Below are 20,998 nucleotides of genomic sequence, written 5' to 3'. Positions count from 1 at the left end.
ACTATGTACCAGGTGCTGTACCAAGTGTTGGGGTAGATACAAGGTAATCAAGTTGGACACGTCTGTGTTCCACATGGGGATCACCATCTTAATCCCCATTTTTCAGGTGAGGTAACTGAGGCCCAGAGAAGTTAAGTGACTTGCCCAAGGTCATATAACAGGCAAGTGGAAGAACTGAGATTAGAACCCAGGTCCTTCTGACACCCAAGCTTGTGCTTTCTCCACTAGACCATATATTTATTCTCTGCCAAACTTTTTAAGGTGAGGAAGGCAGGTGATTTTAATTTTATTTTACTGATGGAGAAATTGAGGCATTTGAAATGCTCTCCTGGGTAGCACTTATGTACATGTCTTCTTTGTTTGTCCTTCCTGAACTGGATTTTAATGTCTGACTCTCCTGCTCTATTGTAAGCTTTCCTCGAGGGCAGAGACCATGTTGACTAACACTGTCATATTTTTTCAGGTGCTCGGACAGTGTTCAGCACAGAGGAAGAGCTCAAAAAGTACTAATGTTTTTATGGAGACCCAGAGAGTATTAAGAATATTAGTTGGGACTTAAGGGTTCTGACTAGTAGCTAGGAACCCTGGTTACCAGTCCAAAGTTTTATCCAGGTAACTACATACACTTCATGGTTGAGTTGCTGCTCCCTGGTGTAAGTTTTAACAGCTTTTTGAAAATATTAAAAGCAATGTCTTCAGTGCCAAGGATGGGGAGGGTGACAGAGTGATTGTTGTTATTATTAATGTTAATAATTAATAATTGTGATATTTGTTCAGTGCTTACAATGTGCCAAGCACTGTATTAAGCACTAGGCTAGATACAAAATAATCAGGTCCCACATGGGCTCAGAGTCTAAGCAGGAAGGAGAACAGGTATTGAATTCTCATTTTTCAGATGAAGGAGCTGAGGCATTGAGAAATTAATTGACTTGTCCAAGGTCATACAATCGGTTAGTGGTGAAGCTGGGTCTGACTTCCAGGCCCCTGCTCTTTCCATTAGGCCATGCTGCACACAGTGTTTGCCAAAGCAATCAGATACATCCCTGGCTGGTGAAATATATTTCTTTATTATATATCTATGAACAAGTACAGGTATATCTATATACCTATATATCTATGAACAAGTACTATTGTTGGGTTAGTAGTTAGAATCAAACTCTTCTGATGGTTCTTCCCCCAGTAATGTTTTGCCTTGATAGTTGATAACTCTGGAATATAGAGAAAAACATTTCATTATCTGAGTGATTCAAATTCTAATTAGTGACCTTACTACAAAGATTATAGGGATTAAAAATCTGACATAGACGGTTTAAATCTTCTGCTCTCTTCTAAATTAAGAAAACATTTTTCTTTGCCTAGGCACCTTGGTGTTCCCGTTATGTTTTCGTGCTTGTTTGCCATTATCAAAACTGAGATTTGGCACACAGTGTTCTTCCTTTCTAAAGGTTAGAACTGAATATGCAATGCAGTTCCTATATGGTTTTGTGATTATTTTGAGATCTTTTAATGATGCTGGATAAGCCTGTTTTATCATTTGAGGCTAGTGCTGATGATCCACAGGAAGTTTATTTTAATCTCCAAAGAGAGATTTGTGTACACTCTAGTTGTCTGCCCAGATCATGAACCCAGATGTACACATATAATGTAAAGTCTACATCCCTGGAAAGGGTTCTAGCAAGGAAGAGAAGCCTAATGTATATTCAGAATATAGTGCGGATAAATTAGAGCAACAAATTATCCCAATCCCAGGACCTAAAAGAAAATGAGACGGAGCTAAAGAAAATCAGGCCACAGGTATAAAGCAATCTTTGTAAAGTTTGCCTTTCTTTTTGTCAGATTTGCTGGGGAACTGTGATTTAAGGAAAAAGCTGTCCCTCATGTCCCCACTGTTACTCTTCCCTTTCTTTTCTTTCTCTTCCCTCACTCAGTCCCCAACCCTCCAAAGGGAGTTTGTTTCTGGTCACTTGAATCCAATGAGAGTGGACTTCCAAAGACAGACCAAGCTCAACCATGTAAATTTGCGACTGTTAATTTGAACACACTCAGTGTTTGAATGTTGACTTGATGGCAGCCCCTTGTCAGCCTAGTGTGAAGGAAACTGAAAGGTGTACAATCAGGGCAGTCATATCTCCAGTCAGAAGTTCACCATTGTTAAACTTCACATCTTTCACCACTTACTTTTTGATGGTTGTTTAATTATCTCATTAAATTCCCCACCAAATCATTAAAATTTCCAACTGTACCAATTTTAGGCAAGCTTAGCCTGCATTCATCTCCTGTCATTCCTTAAAGTCTGTCAATGGAATAAATCAACAATTTGGTTTCTCTGTATTCTACTTAGTTCACACAGGTAGTGGTAGTAATGGTATTTATTGAACACCCACTTGGTGCAATGCACTGTACTAAATGCTTGGGAAAATACAACACAAAGAAGTGACATTTTCTGACCACAAGGAGCTGACACTCTAATGGAGGAGACAGACATAACAAATATTGACAAATAGTCTGCTTATCTGCTGGGTGATCTTGGGCAAGTCACTTAACTTCTCTGTGCCTCCATTTCCACATCTGTAAAATAGGGATTCAATCCTACTAAGACTGTGAGCCCCTTATGGGGCAGGGATGTCCAACCTGATTATCTCATATCTGCCCCAGTGTTTTGTTCAATGCTTGGGATATGGTAAGTGCTTAACCAATACCATAAAAAAGATGACTAACTGAATAAGCATATATACAACAGTGCTTAGGATGGATGTAAGGAAGACCCTAAGTGCTAAGGATGGCTTATGGGTTTATATGACAGGATGCTGGGAATTCATCAGGGAAAATTTACTGGAGGAAGCGAGGTTTTAGGAGGGCTTTGTATGTAGAGATTGCTGAAGTCTGTTGGACTTGGAGGGGAAGGAATTCCAAACCAAGGCTACAAATTCAGCAAGGGGATGGAGGTGGGAGAATTGAGAATGAGGTATAGGTAGAAGGTCAACTTGGGTGAAACAAATAGAGCAGTTTGGGGAAGAGCAGGTAAAAAAGTAGATAGGTGAGGTGGGGTGAATTGGTATAGGGCCTTGAAGTCAAGGACAAGGAGTTTTTGTTTGATGTTGAGAGACCCAAGAAGCCAGCAGAGGTTTTTGAGGAGAGGAGAGATGTGGGCTTATTATGAAACCATCAGTACCAACGACGCTTTGAGTGTCTACTTTGTGTAATGCATAAATTGACCAGATTCTTTTAAGTCCAGGAAGGGACAATGAAGGGTGTTTTAGGAGTTGGAGGTTACAGAAGATGGTAGTAATTGTCTAAGCATGTGAGGGAGTGGTAAGGAGCATGAAGAGAAGGAGTAAGGAAAAAGAAAAGAGAAGCAAAAGCCTCAGAGAGAGAGAGGGTAGAGAGTCACAAAATAGTGAAACTCCTGTCATATCCATTTTCCCATTGACCTTAGTCCCTTCAACCCTTTTTTCCTTCCTACAAGCCATTGTCTTGCTCTGGTATCTCCGGAACCAGCTTGTTGCATTTCCAAGACAGCTTTCTTTGGGGTCTTACCTGCCAAAACCAAGGTACCTGACTCACCTTAGCCCTTCACAGGACAAAACACTAAGGGAAATTACAAGAGTTTCATTCATTCAATCATATTTATGGAGCACTTACTGTGTGCAGAGCACTGTACGAAGTGCTTGGGAAGTCCAATTAGAGATAATGCCTACCCAACAATGGGCTCACAGTTTAGGTGTATAATTAGAGAGAAAACATGAACAGCAATAAAGAAGTTCTTTGAGGGCAGGGGACGAGTCTGCCAACTCTGTTATATTGTACTCTCCCAAGTGCCTAATAGAGTGCCTGCACACAGTTACCACTTAATAAATAACACTGATTGATTGATAGACTTTAAGCTTGTCATGGGCAGAGAATGTGTCTAATTCTGATGCATCGTACCCTTCCAAGTGCTAGGTAAAGTACACTGCACAAAGTAAGTGCTCAATAAATACCACTGATTGATTGATAAAGAGCAACAACATAAATAATGGGAAAATGTCCATGTCTGTACATTTATGTAGATGAGAGCTGAAGAGGCAATTGTGGATCATGTACAAGGACAGCAGGGGGATTAGTGAGGAAAGATTTCCTAGAAGGTAGTTTTGTAACATGCCTTATACAGGGCTTATGCTGGAAATCAAAGAGAAACAATGCCAAAGAACCCAGAATTAAATCCTTTAAATCTAAATCCTATTGGAATGGCTACTTTTTCACTAATCCATCACTTTGTTTTTTCAACAAATTTTGGGCCAATGCACCATCTTCAGTACCTGCTGGGGAATCTGAATTTTGCCCAACCAGAATATGACTGAAAGAATGGCAGATAAGCATTGGGGAAGCAGCGTGGCTCAGTGGAAAGAGCCTGGGCTTCGGAGTCAGAGGTCATGGGTTCGACTCCCGGCTCTGCCACTTGTCAGCTGTGTGACTGTGGGCAAGTCACTTAACTTCTCTATGCCTCAGTTACCTCATCTGTAAAATGGGGATTAACTGTGAGCCTCACATGGGACAACCTGATTACCCTGTATCTACCCCAGTGCTTAGAACAGTGCTCTGCACATAGTAAGTGCTTAACAAATACCAACATTATTATTATTAGATAATATAGTCAATTCTTACGCATCATTCTTGACAGGAAACAGCTTCATCATCATCATCATCCTCATCACCATCATCATTTGTTTCCCTCAAGATGGCACTTCCTGATTAGATTGCTATTTTGTAAATAAATTTGAATCCTATATAATGATAATAATAATTTTGATACACATTTAGTGTTTACTATGTCAAGCACTGTTTTAAGAACTGGGGTAGATACAAGTTAATCAGGTTGGACACAGTTCCTGTCTCAAATGGGGCTCACAGTCTCAGGAGGAGAGAATGGGATTTAATCCCCATTTTACAGATGAGGTAATTGGGGCCCAGAGAAGTTAAGTGACTTTCCCAGAGTCACACAGAACACATGTGGCAGCACAGGGTTAGAACTCAACATGAGCAAGACTGAGCTCCTCATCTTCCCTCCCAAGCCCGGTCCTCTCCTAGACTTCCCTATCACCATGGATGGTATGACCATCCTTCCCGTCTCTCAGGCCCGCAACCTCGGTGTCATCTTTGACTTGTCTCTCTCGTTCACCCCACACATCCGATCCGTTACCAAGACCTGCCGGTCTCACCTTTACAATATCACCAAGATCTGCCCTTTCCTCTCCACCCAAACGGCTACCTTACTGCTACAGGCTCTCGTTATATATCCCGGCTAAAATACTGTGTCAGCCTTCTCTCTGATCTCCCTTCCTCCTCTCTCCCCCCGCTCCAGTTTATTCTTCACTCCGCTGCCCGGCTCGTCTTCTTGCAGAAACGATCTGGGCATGTCACTCCCCTTCTTAAACACCTCCAGTGGTTGCCTATCAACCTCCGCTCCAAACAAAAACTCCTCACTCTAGGCTTCAAGGCTCTCCATCACCTTGCCCCTTCCTACCTCTCCTCCCTTCTCTCTTTCTACTGCCCACCCCGCACGCTCCGCTCTACTGCCGCCCACCTCCTCACCGTCCCTTGGTCTCGCCTATCCCGCCGTCGACCCCTGGGCCACGTCCTCCCGCGGTCCTGGAATGCCCTCCCTCCTCACCTCCGACAATCTAATTCTCTCCCCCTCTTCAAATCCCTACTTAAAGCTCACTTCCTCCAAGAGGCCTTCCCAGACTGAGCTCCCCCCTTTTTCCCTCTGCTCCCTCTACCCCCCCCCCTTACCTCTCCACAGCTAAACCGTCTTCTCCCCCCTTTCCCTCTCCTGTCCCACCCCCTCAGCACTGTACTTGTCCGCTGTATATATCTTTATCACCCTATTTTGTTAATTTTGTTTAATGAGATGTACATCACCCTGATTCTATTTAGTTGCCATTGTTTTTATGAGATGTTCTTCCCCTTGACTCTATTTATTGCCATTGTTCTTGTCTGCCTGTCTCCCCCGATTAGACTGTAAGCCCGTCAAAGGGCAGGGACTGTATCTGTTGCCGACTTGTACATTCCAAGTGCTTAGTACAGTGCTCTGCATATAGTAAGTGCTCAATAAATACTATTGAATGAATGAACCCAGGTCCTCTGGCTCCCAGGCCCCTACTTTTTCCACGAGGCCATGTTGCTTCCCTCTTGGTAGTCTATACTTGCCCCACTTTGCTCTTGAAATTTCTGGATATGTAATCCAGTTAACCATACCAAAACTAGCCACTGTTTTTATGTATAAAAATCCATGAGATTGTAACAAACCCAGTAATGAGTAATATATTTATGGTAGTACGGTGTCCTTTGTTGATCTGTGCAGATGTGAGTAGTGCAGATGTGAGTAGTCTTTCTGGAACTACATTCCACTAGGTTCACCTTTGGCTTCGAATGAAAAGGGTCTGCTGTTGACAGACATGTGGATTTAAGATTAATTTTGGAAATGAGGATTTGTTTTGCCCTGCACAGAGTCATTCGGTCTGTCATAATATCCTCTTAATTTATTTAGTTAGAGAAAACATGTTTTTTAAATAAAGAGCCTCCTTTGCCTAAATCCCAGCTGGATAAAGTCTTGTGACTGGATCTAGCAAGTGAGAAAGTAAATTGCTTTCTCTGGCTTGCTCTTGCCCTGTCACCTAAGACTAACATAGTGGCTGTTTTCTTTGCTATATCCCCTTTGAACAGATAATCTAATTCTTCCAATATGTATTGTATCCTTGGGAGATGGGGATGTAAAGAATTAGGAGTCATGAATATAATTTAAATTTGGAGTGGTATCTAAGAATGTGGTGATAAATGACTGACTGTGTGTGTATAATATATCATATATTTGTGCTTTGTATTTGAAGAAGACACCCCTGATGGTGAAGTTCACCTATGAGCAGGAGCGTGGCTGAAAAGGCCAATGAGGGATTTCTGGTCCTGGCCACATTGGGCACACAAAAAGGCTGTTCCTACCTATGTTGTCTTTTACTTTTGTAGTGCTTGGTGCTTTTTTCTCTTTTGTCTCCTTCTCTCTCTTCCCATGTGAAATTTTCATTCAAAGGGAGCCACTCCAGTCTTAACGGCAGTGCATCATGCTGGACTCTCTTCAGCAAGTGACTCCCATTTTTCAGCTGGGATGCAGCAGTGTCTGAGGTTTTGTTTCTCCATGTCCATAAATCTTACCTTTAGACTTAGTTCGTCATATTCTGCCTCAGTTATCCAAATACAGTATTGCAGGTAGAAATGGACTTGGGGTATTTTGGGCTTAATATCTTCTAGGCTAATGATTTTAGCATGGACTCTGTTGGTACCTACAGATACCAAATGAGTTTACATTATTTTCTGCTGTTTATCTTTATTTCTCAACAGATATTCGTTAACAATGAATGGCACAATTCAGTTAGTGGCAAGAAATTCCCAGTCTATAATCCTGCGACCGAAGAAAAAATCTGTGAGGTAGAAGAAGGAGATAAGGTAAGTCGCCTAATGTGAGGGGCAACGTGGAAGTTTATTTTTTCCATGTATTCATTCAGTGGTTCGTAACCACTGTTAAACTGAGATAAACAGTTAAGACGTCAACATGTTAAATCAGAGTTCGGAGGAGGGAAAATAATGCTTTTCTCTCACAGTCAAAAGTTTTGTTTTCCTGCATCTTAACACCTGGAAAGTTCTAGAAACCAGCAGCTCTGTGGATCCCCATACTTGGGCAAACTTAGCTGGTTTATCTATTGATAGAGGAGGAGTTTACAGTGTTTGAATCCTCTCTGTGAGTATGCAGGTAAAGACACCTTCCTAAAAGAAATTGACAGATGCTTAGGAAGATTGCCAAATGGGACACCTCCCCTCACCTTCACCCCGAAATAATTTAGCAATGGCAACTGGATTTACTGAGGTATAGCACATATTTGAAAGAAATAATGAATGGTATTGACAAACAGTGTCTCTGTTGCCCCCTCATTGTGCATTTATCTCTGAAGATGATTTCATTATTTGCCTTTGTGAAGATCTAAATCGGGTGTTTAATTTCCGGCTTGTAAGAGTCATAAAGTGCTCAGGCAAATTGAATCTGCAGAAAGCATACTTTAGGATATTGGAAATATTAGAAATAATGACTTCATTTAATGTTCTTTCAGACAAAAGTGAAACCTTGATATAGGAAGAGTTTATACAGTTCCTCAAAAATGCACTTGGTATATAGATCCTTGACTAAATACCTGGCCATGTATTAAGTAAGGCTTTTGTTTTCTCTCACTCCAAAGTTCCCTTTATGAGCCATACTTGTTATATCAAGATTTCACCTTTACAGGAATGAAAATGTTAAATTTGCAAGTAAAAAGGTCCATAGCATGAATAGAATGAATTTCCAATGCAAAATTGGCTACTCCTACAATATTTTCAGGTTGAAGATAAAGAATGTTTCTGACAGATGCATCGCGGGAATACCGACATTGGAGAACGTAATTATTATGGGTGATTTTAACACTAGAATTGATAGTGATGCCCACCTATGGAAGAAAGTTGTCAGACTGCAAGGGATTGGCAAACACAACAGCAATTGCCACAGAATGCATCAAACACCATCTTGTGATGACCGACAACATCTTCAGCCTTCTGAACAAAAGAAAACATCGGGAGTGGATTCATCCACGATCTAAACAGTGGCATCTCATCCACTATATCAGACTATGGGAGAGGGATCATAAGAATGTATGTAAGCAAGTTCATGATGGGCCACTGTCTGACATGCTCCAATCTCATACTGTTTAGCTATCCAACTGCTGCATCAAAAAGATGCGGGTTTTAGAATATGCTTCAGCTCCTGTGGGGAACCCTTCCAACTCAACACAATAGGAGCATCCCCAGAAGTCCAAGAAGCAGTCATTCTAGAATTACTCAATGCGGAAGACGATTCCCTAGAGACACACACCCAAGAAGACAACCAAATGATTGTAAATTGCTTCTCCAAAACGGCCAGGCATTAGGGAGTGATGTTACCTAATGAAAACTAAGGTAAAGTATCGGCCTTCACCACACCCCAAAATGTATATTGGCACCACAGAGACAAATGATGTCACAAAAATATGTCTTTGCCCAGGCAGTGCAGTGACCAAAGATGCAGCCATAGACAAGGAATTAGAAAACTGACTTGAGAAGGCCAGCACATCTTTTGGGAGACTGTCAAACAGAGAGTGGCGGCAGTGGGGTATCAGGCTCCAGATGAAACCGAAGGTCAACAAAGCTGTAACATGTCGGTTCAACCTTCTGTATGGCTATGAGATCTGGACCAGACCCAGGCACCACATTCAACGCCTTGAGCAGTTATACCAGTGAAATGTATGGACCATATTCAATAACAAGTGACAATACAGGATCACAAACAATAAAGTTGTGGAATGAAGCCAGACTTCCAGCACTGACACTGTGTTCTCCTGTGCAGGTTGGAACATATGAGAATGAATGACAGCAGGATACTGAAACTGATGTGTGGTGAGAGAAACTGAGAAACTGAAAGCCAGGGGGACAGAAGAAACATTTAAAGTGCACAGTGAAACAAAGATCCAGGCAATACTGCATCTCAGCTGAAAAATGGGACACGGTTTCCAGCATGGCCTTCCAGCACAGGCCATCCTGCAATCAAGAAAAGAGCAGCTCTTTTTGAGCAGCAGCTCCACAGAGAGGAAAGGAGGAAACAACAAGTGCTCAATAATGTCACTACAATTACCGTTAGAGAAAACAGAGAGAAACAAAAAGAGAGGGGAGAAGGGGAAGATCAAGACAGCACATGAGAGAGAGAGAGAGTGGGAGAAAGGGAAAGAAGAAGAGATAAGAGGGAGTGAGATAGGGAGATGGAAAAAGAAATGGAGGCTATTCATCAAACTGCCATCACATTCCCTGCCACCACATCCCAGCTGAACAGGCTCTTGCTGGACTTGTCATTGGAGTTTCTGGTGTGGCTGGAAGCACGTCGTTCCAGCCAGCCACAATGGTAACTTCCAAGTGAGAGTCCAAGACGAGCCAGTTCAGCCACGGAAGGGGTGTTAACAGCAAAGCCTGCTGTTGCCACTGAAAAGGAGATGAAATGGCTGGGAAGCCTCTCCTCCACTTCTGCTATTGTTTCGCTGCATCCACTACCCTGGCTGAGTCCCCCAAGAGGCCATCCTGGCTGTATATGAAACTAAGAGAGTGTGATTGGATGGCACAATGCAGGATGCCTGGTCATCTTAGTATAGAAGCCAAAATGAAACCTTCTATAGGGGGAAGATTGTATGCTCTGGCACATCAGCTACAAGTCAAAGAAGGCATCTACCTTCTGAAACAATCAGAGTAAATGACTAGAGGTGTTGCTTCCTACACACAAGCAAATCTTTGGGTATTTGCAAGCAGTTAACTTGGAGACACCTCAGCACTGTTACGTGTCTTTTCCTTGGTATTATCAATAACCCCTGTGCAGGGAAACATGCAAGACAAAAGACGCAATTGAGTTTACAATCTAATGGGGGAGGCACAAGTGGCCAAATATGCCCTAGGTAAGAGAGTGAAAGCAAAAATGGAAATTATCTAATAGAAAAGTAGCCAATTAAATAACAAACAGGCACATACATGAGTTTGCTAGAGTGTCTGATCAGGTGGCGTAACCAGACTGGTGAGAGAGTCTTAAGGGAATGCCTCTTAGAGAAGATGGATTTTTAATGGAGCAGGGATGAGGTTTAGCAGATTTGAAGTGGGGAAAAAGAATTCTATGCAGGAGCAAAGGTGGAGGAATGAGTCAGAAATGGTTGAATTGAAAGTGAGGAGTAGTTAAAAGGGTAGCTTGGAAGGAGGTCAAGTTTATTAGAATGAGGGAAAGAGCTGATGGAAAGCTTGGAACTAGTGGTTAGGAATTTTTACTTTATGTAAGAAGAAATGGTAGCCATTGGAGGTTTTTGAGGCGAAGAGTGATGTGTTCCGGAGTCCGCGACAGCCCGGCGGAAATCACTTCCTGTTGCAGTGATTTGCGCTCGGCTTTCCGCATTTGTGGACCTGTTGGGTAAGTCCCTCCCCTCGTCCCATCACCCCACCTTTCCTGGTTTCCAGCACAACTGCCCTGTTGTTGCCTCCCAGGTCTCTCCATGCTACTCCCCACTGTTGCTTTCTTCTCATTTTTAGCAGGCCTCCCACCCCCAGACTCCCCACCCCGGACACCCCTTCCCTTCCTACCTATAGATCAGTCCAGCCCCTGTAACTGGCCCAGATAATTTCTTTAATATTTTCTTTTTATACTTAATGTAGTGGACATTGCCATTGGTTTTACAGTCCCTCCTACCATTCCATCCAAAGCCAGGGGTGGGAACTGGGCTGAACCAGGGCAGAATAGAGGAGCTCAGCCAGTGGTGGGGAACGGGGCTTGGAAAGGGGTCATGGGGAGAAGGGAGCATTGGGGGACTCTGAGATGGAGTGAATGAGTTTGTGGTGCTGAGAGAGGGGCAAGGAAAGCCACACTGAAAACCAGGACACCGGAGGACTGGAGCCAGCTAAGGGCTTTATTTACTTTCACGGAAACTGAACCGTCAATAGTATACTTCATCTGGCAGCACCACAAAAGTCACTGCGCTGTTAGGTGACGTTAATCAATCAATCCCTCAGTGGTATCTGTTGAGTGCTTAGCACTGTACTTAGCGCTTGGGAGAGTATAATACAACAGAGTTGGTAGGCCCGTTCCCTGGCCGCTTCCAAAGACCTTTTTAAAAGATGGTACGTGCAGCTGACTGGAAGACAGACTGAAGGTGGGAGAAGCTTGAGGTGGAGAGACCAATAAAGAAGTCTAATACAGTAATCCAGCTGGAAGGTGATGAGGGCTTGAACCAGGGTGGTGAGCCAGTCCACCTTCCAGTATGGGTGGACCAGAAAGAGTGAATCTGTGAAATAACAACCTAGTAGGTGCTGGAGGCGTTTAAGATGACTTCAAGGAAGCAGGTTTCTGAGACAAGGATGTCAGTGATGTAGACAGCAGTGGGAAAATTAGGAAGAGGAAGTTTAGTAAGGAAGATCGATTACATTTACTGAGTGCTTACTGTGCACAGAGGCCGGTTCTAAACGCTTGGGAGAGTACAGTAGCACAGAGTTGGTAGACATGGTGCCTGCCCACAATGAGCTCACAGTCTAGATGGGGAAAGGGACATTAATATAAATCAATAAATTACAGACAGGTACGTAAGGGCTGTGGGGCTGAGGGAAGGGTGAATAAAGGGTGAAAAGGCAAATGCAACAGTGAGGCAGAAGGGGGTGGGAGAAGAGGAAATGAGGCCCAAGTTAGGGAAGGTCTCTCTTTGAGGAGATGTACCTTCAGTAGGGGTTTGAAGGTGGAAGAGTAAACTGTCAGATAGGAAAAGGGAGGGCATTCCAGGCCAGAGGCAGGGTGTGGGTGAGAGATCAGAGATGAGGTAAATGAGATCAAGGTACACTGAGTAGGTTGGCATTAGAGAAGCAAAGTGTGAAGTCTGGGTTGAATTAATGAATCATGGATGTAAGGGAGGAGGGGGCAAGGAATTTCTTTTTGATGTAAAGGTGGATGGGCAACCACTGGAGGTTCCTGAGGAGTGGGGAGACATGGACAGAACATTTTTTTAGAAAAATGATCTGGGCAGCAGAGTGAAGTATGGACTGGAGTAGAGTGAGACAGGAAGCAGGGAGGTCAGCAAGGAGGCTGATGCAGTAAATGAGGTGAGATAGGATAAGTGCTTGGATTTGCATAGATTAAGTCTTCAGCATATTGAGTTTAAGGTGTCAGGAGGTAATCCAGGGGGCAATAGACCACAGTAAAGCAGGAGAGAGAACAGGGATGGAGATGGAGATTTGAGAGTCAGCCACATGGAGGTAGTTGAAACCACATAAGCAGATGAGTTCCCCTAGAGAATCAGTATAGAACAGAGAGTAGAAAATCCAGAATTGAGTCTTGCAGGGCACCCATAATTACCAAATCAGGAGGGAACAAAGAATCTACAAAGAACATGAGAAGGAGGGAACGGAAAGGTAGGAAGAGAAGCAGGGGGATATGGTGTCAGTTTAAACGAGACCAGAAAGTTTCCAGGAAAAAAGAGTAATCAGCAGCATCAGAGACAACACTCAACAGTATCTTTTGACCACATACTGTGTTCCAAGTCCCATGCTAAGTGTTTGGAAAAGGACAGTAGAATTACTAGAGAAGATAATAGTAATAGTGACAATAATAATAATGGTACTTGTTAAGCTCTCACTATGTGCCCTGCACTGTTCTAAATACTGGAGTACATACAAGTTATTCAAGTTGGACCTAATCCCTGTCCCATATGGGGCTCACACTCTTAATCCCCATTTCACAGATGTGGTAACTGAGGCCCCTAGAAGTCAAGTGACTTGTCCAAGGTCCCACCACAGACATGTGGCAGAACTGAAATTAGAACCCAGGTCCTTCTGACTCCCAGGCCTGTGCTCTATCCACTAAGCCACGCTGCCCACCCTCAGTGGAAGGCAGTCTGTGGGGGAGACAGACCCTAAAAGCAATTGCAGATAGAAAGGAAAAAAAGAGAGATATGCTCATGAGTTAATTTTGGATTAATAGAGTAAAAGATATGTATTTAAAGTGCTATGGGTGGCTGGGATAAGTAAAAGCTTAAATGCCACAGAAGTGCTGAAGTAGCGCTTGGAAGATATAACCTGGGAGATTACAGATTAATCAGGGAAGGCCTCCTGGAAGAGATGTAATTTCAGAAGGGCTTTGAAGATGAGGAGAGCCGTGGACTAATGGGTTTGCAAGGGGAGGGAGTTCCATGCAAGCATGAGCAAGAAGTCCTCTGCGGGAAGGACAAGAACAAGATGCAGTGAGTAGGTTAGTTTGAGAGTAATAAAGCTGGGGTGTAGTGGGAGAAGAGTAGGGGGGCGGAGAGAGCCGACTGAATGAGTAGGAGCCAGTTTTCAAAATTTCTGCTTGATGTGGGGAGGAATGGATAACCACTGGAAGTTGGGAGGTGAGTGCAGAATGACATTTTAGAAAAATGATTCAGGAGGGGGGAGAGACTGGAGATCAGTGAGGAGGCTGATTCAATGGTCAAGATGGGATGTGGCAAGCACCTGGACCAGTGTAGCGATGGATGACTGTGAGCCTGTTGTTGGGTAGGGATTGTCTCTATTTGTTGCCAAGTTGTACTTTCCAAGCACTTAGTACAGTGCTCTGCACACAGTAAGCGCTCAATAAATATGATTGAATGAATGAATGGATTTGATAGATAAGAATGGGCGGATCCTGGAAATGTTATTAAAGAAAAACAGGATTTGGCAGGCAAGAGGTTAAGGAGGATGAGAACAAGTTGCAACCCATTAGAAATAGCCAGGAGATTACTAAAGACATTGGTAAACACAGTTTCAGAATGAACAGAGAGAAATCCAAATTTCAGGAGGTCAGAAAGAGAATTCTTAGAGGAAGTGGAGACACTGAATTGCAGTAGAGAGATGTGGCAGAAGGGCCATGGGTTGGGTTTTTCAGTAGGGAGGAGATTTAGGTGCTTTTATAGGCAGAAGGAAGAAGCCATGGGAGAGTGAGAGCTTGAAATTACAAGAGGAGAGGAGGAGGATGAGAACAACGCCTTTTAAGAGGTTTAAGGGGATGGGGACAGCTAGCAAGTTCGATTTTGGAAGACAGGCGGGAAAGTTCCTTTAGAGTCAGCTAGGAAGGAAAAGAATGTGGATGTAGGGTCTGGAGAATCCTGAAGTGTTGAAGGGCACCCCCTAAGTAAATTTGTGTCTGCCCTGTACCTTGCCAAGTGAGTGAGGACATCAGCCATTAGTGAGAGAGCAGAAATCAGGGCACTGAATGCTTCAGAATGAATTTAAGGGTCTGGAAGGGTCAGAGGAGCATATGGATAAAGCTGTCACTGAGGGAGGATTAGTAAGGTGCAATTATAGCATGAGAGGATATATTTATCACCGCAAAGGTTGGCCTGGTTTTATATTTCCTCGAGGAATGCTCAGCGTTTGAAGACAGGAGCGGTGTAAACAGACTATGGGGGTAATCCAGGGCTGAAATTTAACAAGGTTAGAGCATTAAAGATAGTGTTGAAAGTGTGGGCCATTGCCTATGCAATCACTGTATTCGTATTAGACTATGAAGTCAGATGTGGAAGCAGAATTGGGAGATACTTTTCAAACCCTGCCAAGAGTTTGGGCCTTCAAAGTGGTGTTTTTTCAGGGTAATTTTATTCTTCCCACTATGTTTCAAGCCAACTATTCCATTTTGTAGCTATCCACATCTTACACTGATCTTGACTCTTCCAGAAGATAAATAAATGCATCAAATCTGTCTTATTGCTCTGGGAAACATCCTACAGGGGAAAACACAAGGTCATATGGTAATTTTAGGCATCTAGGAAAAAGAGAGAGAGAAAGAGAGATGGAGAGAGAGACCAGTCTCCTGAGGTTTCATAAGTAATGCATTTATTTGCTACACATGATTGAATTTCAGGCTCATCTTGAAATGTATTTGTATAGTACTATAATTGTATAGTGCAGGCTATCAGGAACAGCTCTGATCTAAATACAAAGGTCTCATTTAACATTTTGGGGTATGATGAAAATTCAGAGAAAAAAACAATTACATAAACTCACAAATAAAACCAAAGTAATATTTCCTTTCTAATTCACCACAAAACATAACAGCTTTTATATAAACTATTCTAGTCTATAGTTTATTATCATTATTATTATTACTTATAAAATAGCTAGGCTCTAGCTAGCCTAATAATGGCTATCAGAATCAGGACTCACAGTGAGAAATGTATTTTTCAATTGAGTTCCTGGCCAGTTTCTGTAATGGTAGGTAAGACAGTGGTTGGCTACCTATTATAGGGCTTTATATTGGTTCTTTTTGATCCCAGGCAATTGAATCAATCAATCAATCAATGGAATTTATTGAGCACTTACTAAGTGCAGAGCACTGTACTAAGCACTTGGGTGAGTACAACAGAATTAGTAGACATGCTCCCTGCCTATAACAAGCTTACAATCTAGAGGGGGAGACAGACACTAATATAAATAAACAATTTATAATATATACTTTAAAGATATGTACATAAGTGCTGTGGGGCAGAAGATGAGGTGAATATCAAATGCCCAAAGGTCACAGATCCAAGTACATAGACAAGACAGAAGGGAGAGCAAGCCAGGTAAAAGAGGGCTTAAGTGGGGAAGGCCTCCTGAAGGAGATGTGAGCTTAATTGGAGGCCAATTCTGAAATTTTTTAAAAACGTGAGTCACTTGAGCTCCTGTAGTTGGCTCTGAGTTCACAGGCAACAAGAGAATCTTTGGTGTAAATAGAATAAGAAAGATTCATTCAGTTATAATACCCCCCCAACTAGAAATCAAGTTGCCTGCATCTTTTGATCACCATGAAATTACATTGTTCCTGATCTGCAACTGTTCACTTGAGCTTGAAAAAATTCTTAGATTGTTAGTAAAGAGTGTAAGGAGGCATACAAATTTGCCTTCTGCTCAACACTTTTGCAAACAAACATGTAGTAACAACTGTTATTAACTACACTGCCTACTGAAATGTGCAAACCTAGTAAATTACATAGACATCATAAAACTAATATTCCGGAACCGACTCTTCAGATAATGAGCCAAAAGATTTTAGGAATTTAATGTGTGTGTAGAATAGAGTGAAGGGGGGCTGTGCATCACTTTACAGTGATATTAGAAAGAAGGGAGATGACAAAGCCCAGTCACAGATATGGGTGGGAACTCTTTAATTTTCTGGCAGCCAGCTCTGTCAGACTACATTCACTAAACCTAAAATCCTCCTGTAGTAATAACATATGACTACAATCCAAGCACTTATTCTGTTCCTCTTCCACTATTGCATCTGCCTCCTCACTGACCTTCCTGCTTCCAGTCTTTCCCTACTCAAGTCCATTTTTCTAAAACAACATTCAGTCCACTCCTCAAGAACCTCCACTGATTGCCCATTCCACCTCCACATGAAACAGAAACTCCTCACCATTGACTTTAAAGCACTCAATCGGCTTGGCCCCTCCTACTTTAATGCACTGATCTCTTAACTACAACCCAGCCCGCACACTTGCCTATTTTAGTGTCAGCTTATTCACTGTGCCCCCATCTCATCTATCTCACCACTGACCTCTTTCCCACATCCTCCCCCCAGCCTGGCACTCCCTTGCCCTCCCTATATGCCAGACCACCACTCTCTCCACCTTCAAAGCATTATAAAGGTCACATCTCCTCCAAGAGGTCTTCCCCCTTTAAGCCCTCTTTTTCCCAGCTCCCTCTCCCTTCTGCATCATTGATGCACTTGAATCTGTCACCTTTGGACATTTTATTCTCCCCACAGCACTTATGTACAGATCTCTAAATTATATATTATAAAGTATTTACTTGCATTAATGTCCATCTCCCCCTCTAGACTATAAACTCGTGGTGGGCAGGGAATGTGTCCATCAACTCTGTTGTATTGTCCTCTCCCAAGCCTGTAGTAGTGTTCCGCACAGAGTGAGCCCTGAATAAGTACCAATGATTGATTGATAGTAGTACTAGTAGAAGCAGAAGCATTTATTGAGAGCCCACTTGGTGGAGTGCCCTGTATGAGGTGCTTGGAAAATGCAGAATAAGGAAAGACACGACAGGAAGCTCACACTCTAATGGATGAGACAGATGATCAATGAAATGTCAAGAGCCCCTTTATAAAAATGGTAATAATAATAATTATGGAACTTGTTAAAGTGCTTACTATGTGCCAAGCAATGTTCTAAGCAACAAGTTAAGCAGGTTGGACACAGTCCCTGTTCCTCTTGGGGCTCACGCTCTTAATCCCCATTTTACAGATGAGGTAACTGAGGCCCAGAGAAGTGATGTGACTTTCCCAAGGTCATACAGCAGACAAGTGGCAGAGCCGGCATTAGAACCCGTGCTTTATCCACTAAGCCATGCTGGAAACCTGGATTCTGTGAACTGCCTTCTGCTCCTGCCTTTGAAAATAGATTTAGCATGAAATTCTACACCCCAATACAGGGCAGATAGCAGAGTATGAGTCCACATTTCCTCACCAGTCTTCAAATGTTTGCTAAGATTTTTTTTTTCATGACTTGAAATGTGCTGCTTTGAAGTTGGAAGCAGAAATATTCTAAACCCAGTGAAATCCCAACATAATTTGAGCAGTCTTATCTTGTCTTATGCTGTCGATTAGTCTCATACCCATAGCGATTCTATGGACACATTTCTCCCAGAATGCCCCACGCTCCTTATGCAGTCGTTCTGGTAGTGTGTCCAAAGAGTTTTCTTGGTAAAAATACAGAAGAGGTTTATCATTGCCTTCTTCCACGCAGTAAACTTGAGTCTCCACCCTCGACAGGTGAGTTTTGACTTGTAGCAGATTGCCATCCACTCACTAGCCACTGCCCAAGCTAGGATTGGAATGGCTATGCCACTGCTTGACTCTCCCTCCCATAACCAAGACTAGTAGAGTGCTGGAAACTCCCCAGGTGTGATCGATTCTCAGAGGGGTATTTGGGCAGTAACAAGGACAATTTCCCCTCTACGAACAAGAGATTAAAGATTCCTCTGTGTCTTAATCTCTTGCTCTTGTGTTTGATTTAACACATTCAAACATTATTCACCCAGGAACATTCACTCTTTTCTGGACTAAAAATGTGTGACTTGGGGCTCATAATTTTGGATGAAATATAAATAAATTATATGTATTATAGTGATCCTTTGATTATTCAGTCCTGCCCTACACATTGTTCCTTTCTTCCTAAAGATATTATCTTATTCATTCCTACTTTAGGACCTAGGAAAGAAAAACAGGTTCATTTTGACATCTCTAACTGTAAAGCAGGAGTTTAAGGAACCTTTCCATCCAAGCCAATTAACTGGCCACTCAGGTTTTGCTAACCTTTGAGAATAGGTATTGAATCCTCGTTTTACAGATGAGGTAACTGAGGCCCAGAGAAGTTAAGTGACTTGCCCAAGGCCACACTGCAGACAAGTGGCAGTGCTAAGATTAGCACCCAAGTCCTCTGAATCCCAGGTCTCTGGTCTTTCCACTAGGCCATGCTTGTGGAGATGGCAATAATACTATGCCTTCCACATTGACTCCTATGCCCTCAGCTCTGACCAGTTACTCTAGACTTTTGGAACCCACCCCCTATCACCTCTTAAAACACTTCCTCCTCTGTGGATATTTGAACATCTCATTCTTCACTAGCCCTTTCCCCATTTCTTAACTTTGGGGGAGATGTGAGAACATCTGAAATTCTCAAATCTCCCTCAGCCTAAAAAGCCTTCTCTGGATTCCAGTGTATCCCATGTCTGTGAACCCTTTCCTGTCTGAACTATTCAAACAGGCTGTATCCACCTGCTGCCTTGGCTTCCTCTCCTCCTATTCTCTTTGTAACCCACTTTAATTTGGGTTTTGCCCTCTTCACTCTATGAAAATTGAGCTCACCAAGAGCTGCAGTGATCTCCTCTAAGCTAAGTCTAATGGGTTCTACTCTGTTCTAATTCTTTTTTTTAAATGGTATTTGTTAAGCACTTACTATGTGCCAGGCACTGTACTAAGCACAGGGGTAGATACAAGTTAATAAAGTTGGGCACAGTCCATGTCCCACATGGGGTTTACAGTCTTAATCCCCATTTTACAGATGCGGTAACTGAGACAGAGAAAAGTTAAGTGACTTGCTCAAGGTCACACAGCAGATAAGTGGCAGAGCCAGGACTGGAACCTAGAACCTGACTCCCAGGCCTATGCTCTATCCACAAGGCAATGCTGCTTCTCTGCTAAACCTTCTTGATCTTTTAGCTGCCTTAGACAATACTGACCAGTCCTTCCTCTTGGAAGCACTTTCCAACCTTGGTTTCGCTAGCATGCTAGTCACGAGTTCTCTTACTACCTTTTTGACCACTTCTTCTCAATCTCCTTACCTACTCTTCTTCCCCATCTCAGGCCTTAACTGAGAGTGTTCAGCAGCATGTTCAGACATCCTGGATGCCCTACTCTGTTTCCTATACCCCTCATTAACTTGGGGAATTCATATGCTCACATAACTTCAGTTATGCCCTCAACGAGGGTGCCCCCCAAATCTACCTCATCAGTCCCAAACTCTCATGTAATTTACAGCCTCGCATTTCTTCTTGCCTCCAAGACATCTCCACGTGGATGTCCCACCAACACTGTAAACTCAACATAGATAATAGTCATCATCTTCCTTCCTAAACCCACTCCTCCTCCTAACTTCTCATTAAACTTGATACCGCCACCCTCCTCCTTCCCCAAAGCTTGCAACCTTGGTATCGCTTTTGACTCCTCTCTCCACTTTACTTCTCACATTCAGTCTGTCTGTAAATTCTGCTGATTTATCTCCCACCGTATTTCCCAAATCTATTTCTTTCTCTCCACACTTAGAGCATTAGGTTCCTCACTGATCTTGCTGCCTCCAGCCTCTCCTCTTATACCTATCCTCACCCTGATACCTGACAAATATTCCTAAAATATCATTCAGAATAGATCACTCCTCAAAAGCCTCCAATGGCTACCCAATTCCCTCTTCACCAAATGGATGCTCATTTTCACTGGCTTCAAGGTTCTCCACCCTTATACATCTACTCTCTTGACCCACTCGAAGCCCTTCTCAGTCTTCCCTCCTCTCCTACTTTGTAGAAGCAGCATGGCGTAATGGATAGAGCACCACCCTGGGAATCAGAAGGTCATGGGTTCTAACCCCAGCTCTGCCACTTGTCTGCTGCGTAACCTCGAACAAGTCACTTCACTTCTCTTTCCCTCAGTTCCCTCACCTGTAAAATGGGGATAAGAACTGTGAGCCCCAAGTGGGACAGAGACTGTGTCCAACCTGATTAGCTTATATCCACCCCAGTGCTCAGTACAGTGCTTGGCACATAGTAAGCGCTTAACAAATAACATCATCATTATTATTATGAACCTTCTTTCCTTGCTTTTGATTCTTCATCTTAA

The 20,998-nt window shown here is 42.9% G+C and overlaps 1 protein-coding gene across 1 annotated transcript in view; it reads left to right on the top strand.

Annotated features, from left to right (window-relative positions):
• The window catches only part of ALDH1A1 (aldehyde dehydrogenase 1 family member A1), a 75,772-nt gene that overhangs the window by 14,080 nt on the left and 40,694 nt on the right, over positions 1 to 20,998 (top strand). Inside the window, exon 2 of the mRNA XM_007667019.3 lies at positions 7,375 to 7,479. Within this exon, the coding sequence (XP_007665209.1) occupies positions 7,375 to 7,479 (105 nt within the window). The remainder of the gene's footprint in view (positions 1 to 7,374; positions 7,480 to 20,998) is intronic.

This window comes from Ornithorhynchus anatinus, chromosome X5, assembly GCF_004115215.2.
Source record: "Ornithorhynchus anatinus isolate Pmale09 chromosome X5, mOrnAna1.pri.v4, whole genome shotgun sequence".
Lineage (NCBI taxonomy): Eukaryota > Metazoa > Chordata > Mammalia > Monotremata > Ornithorhynchidae > Ornithorhynchus > Ornithorhynchus anatinus.
Note: the sequence above shows the minus strand (reverse complement) of the source record. Positions and strands in the feature narration are given on the sequence as shown.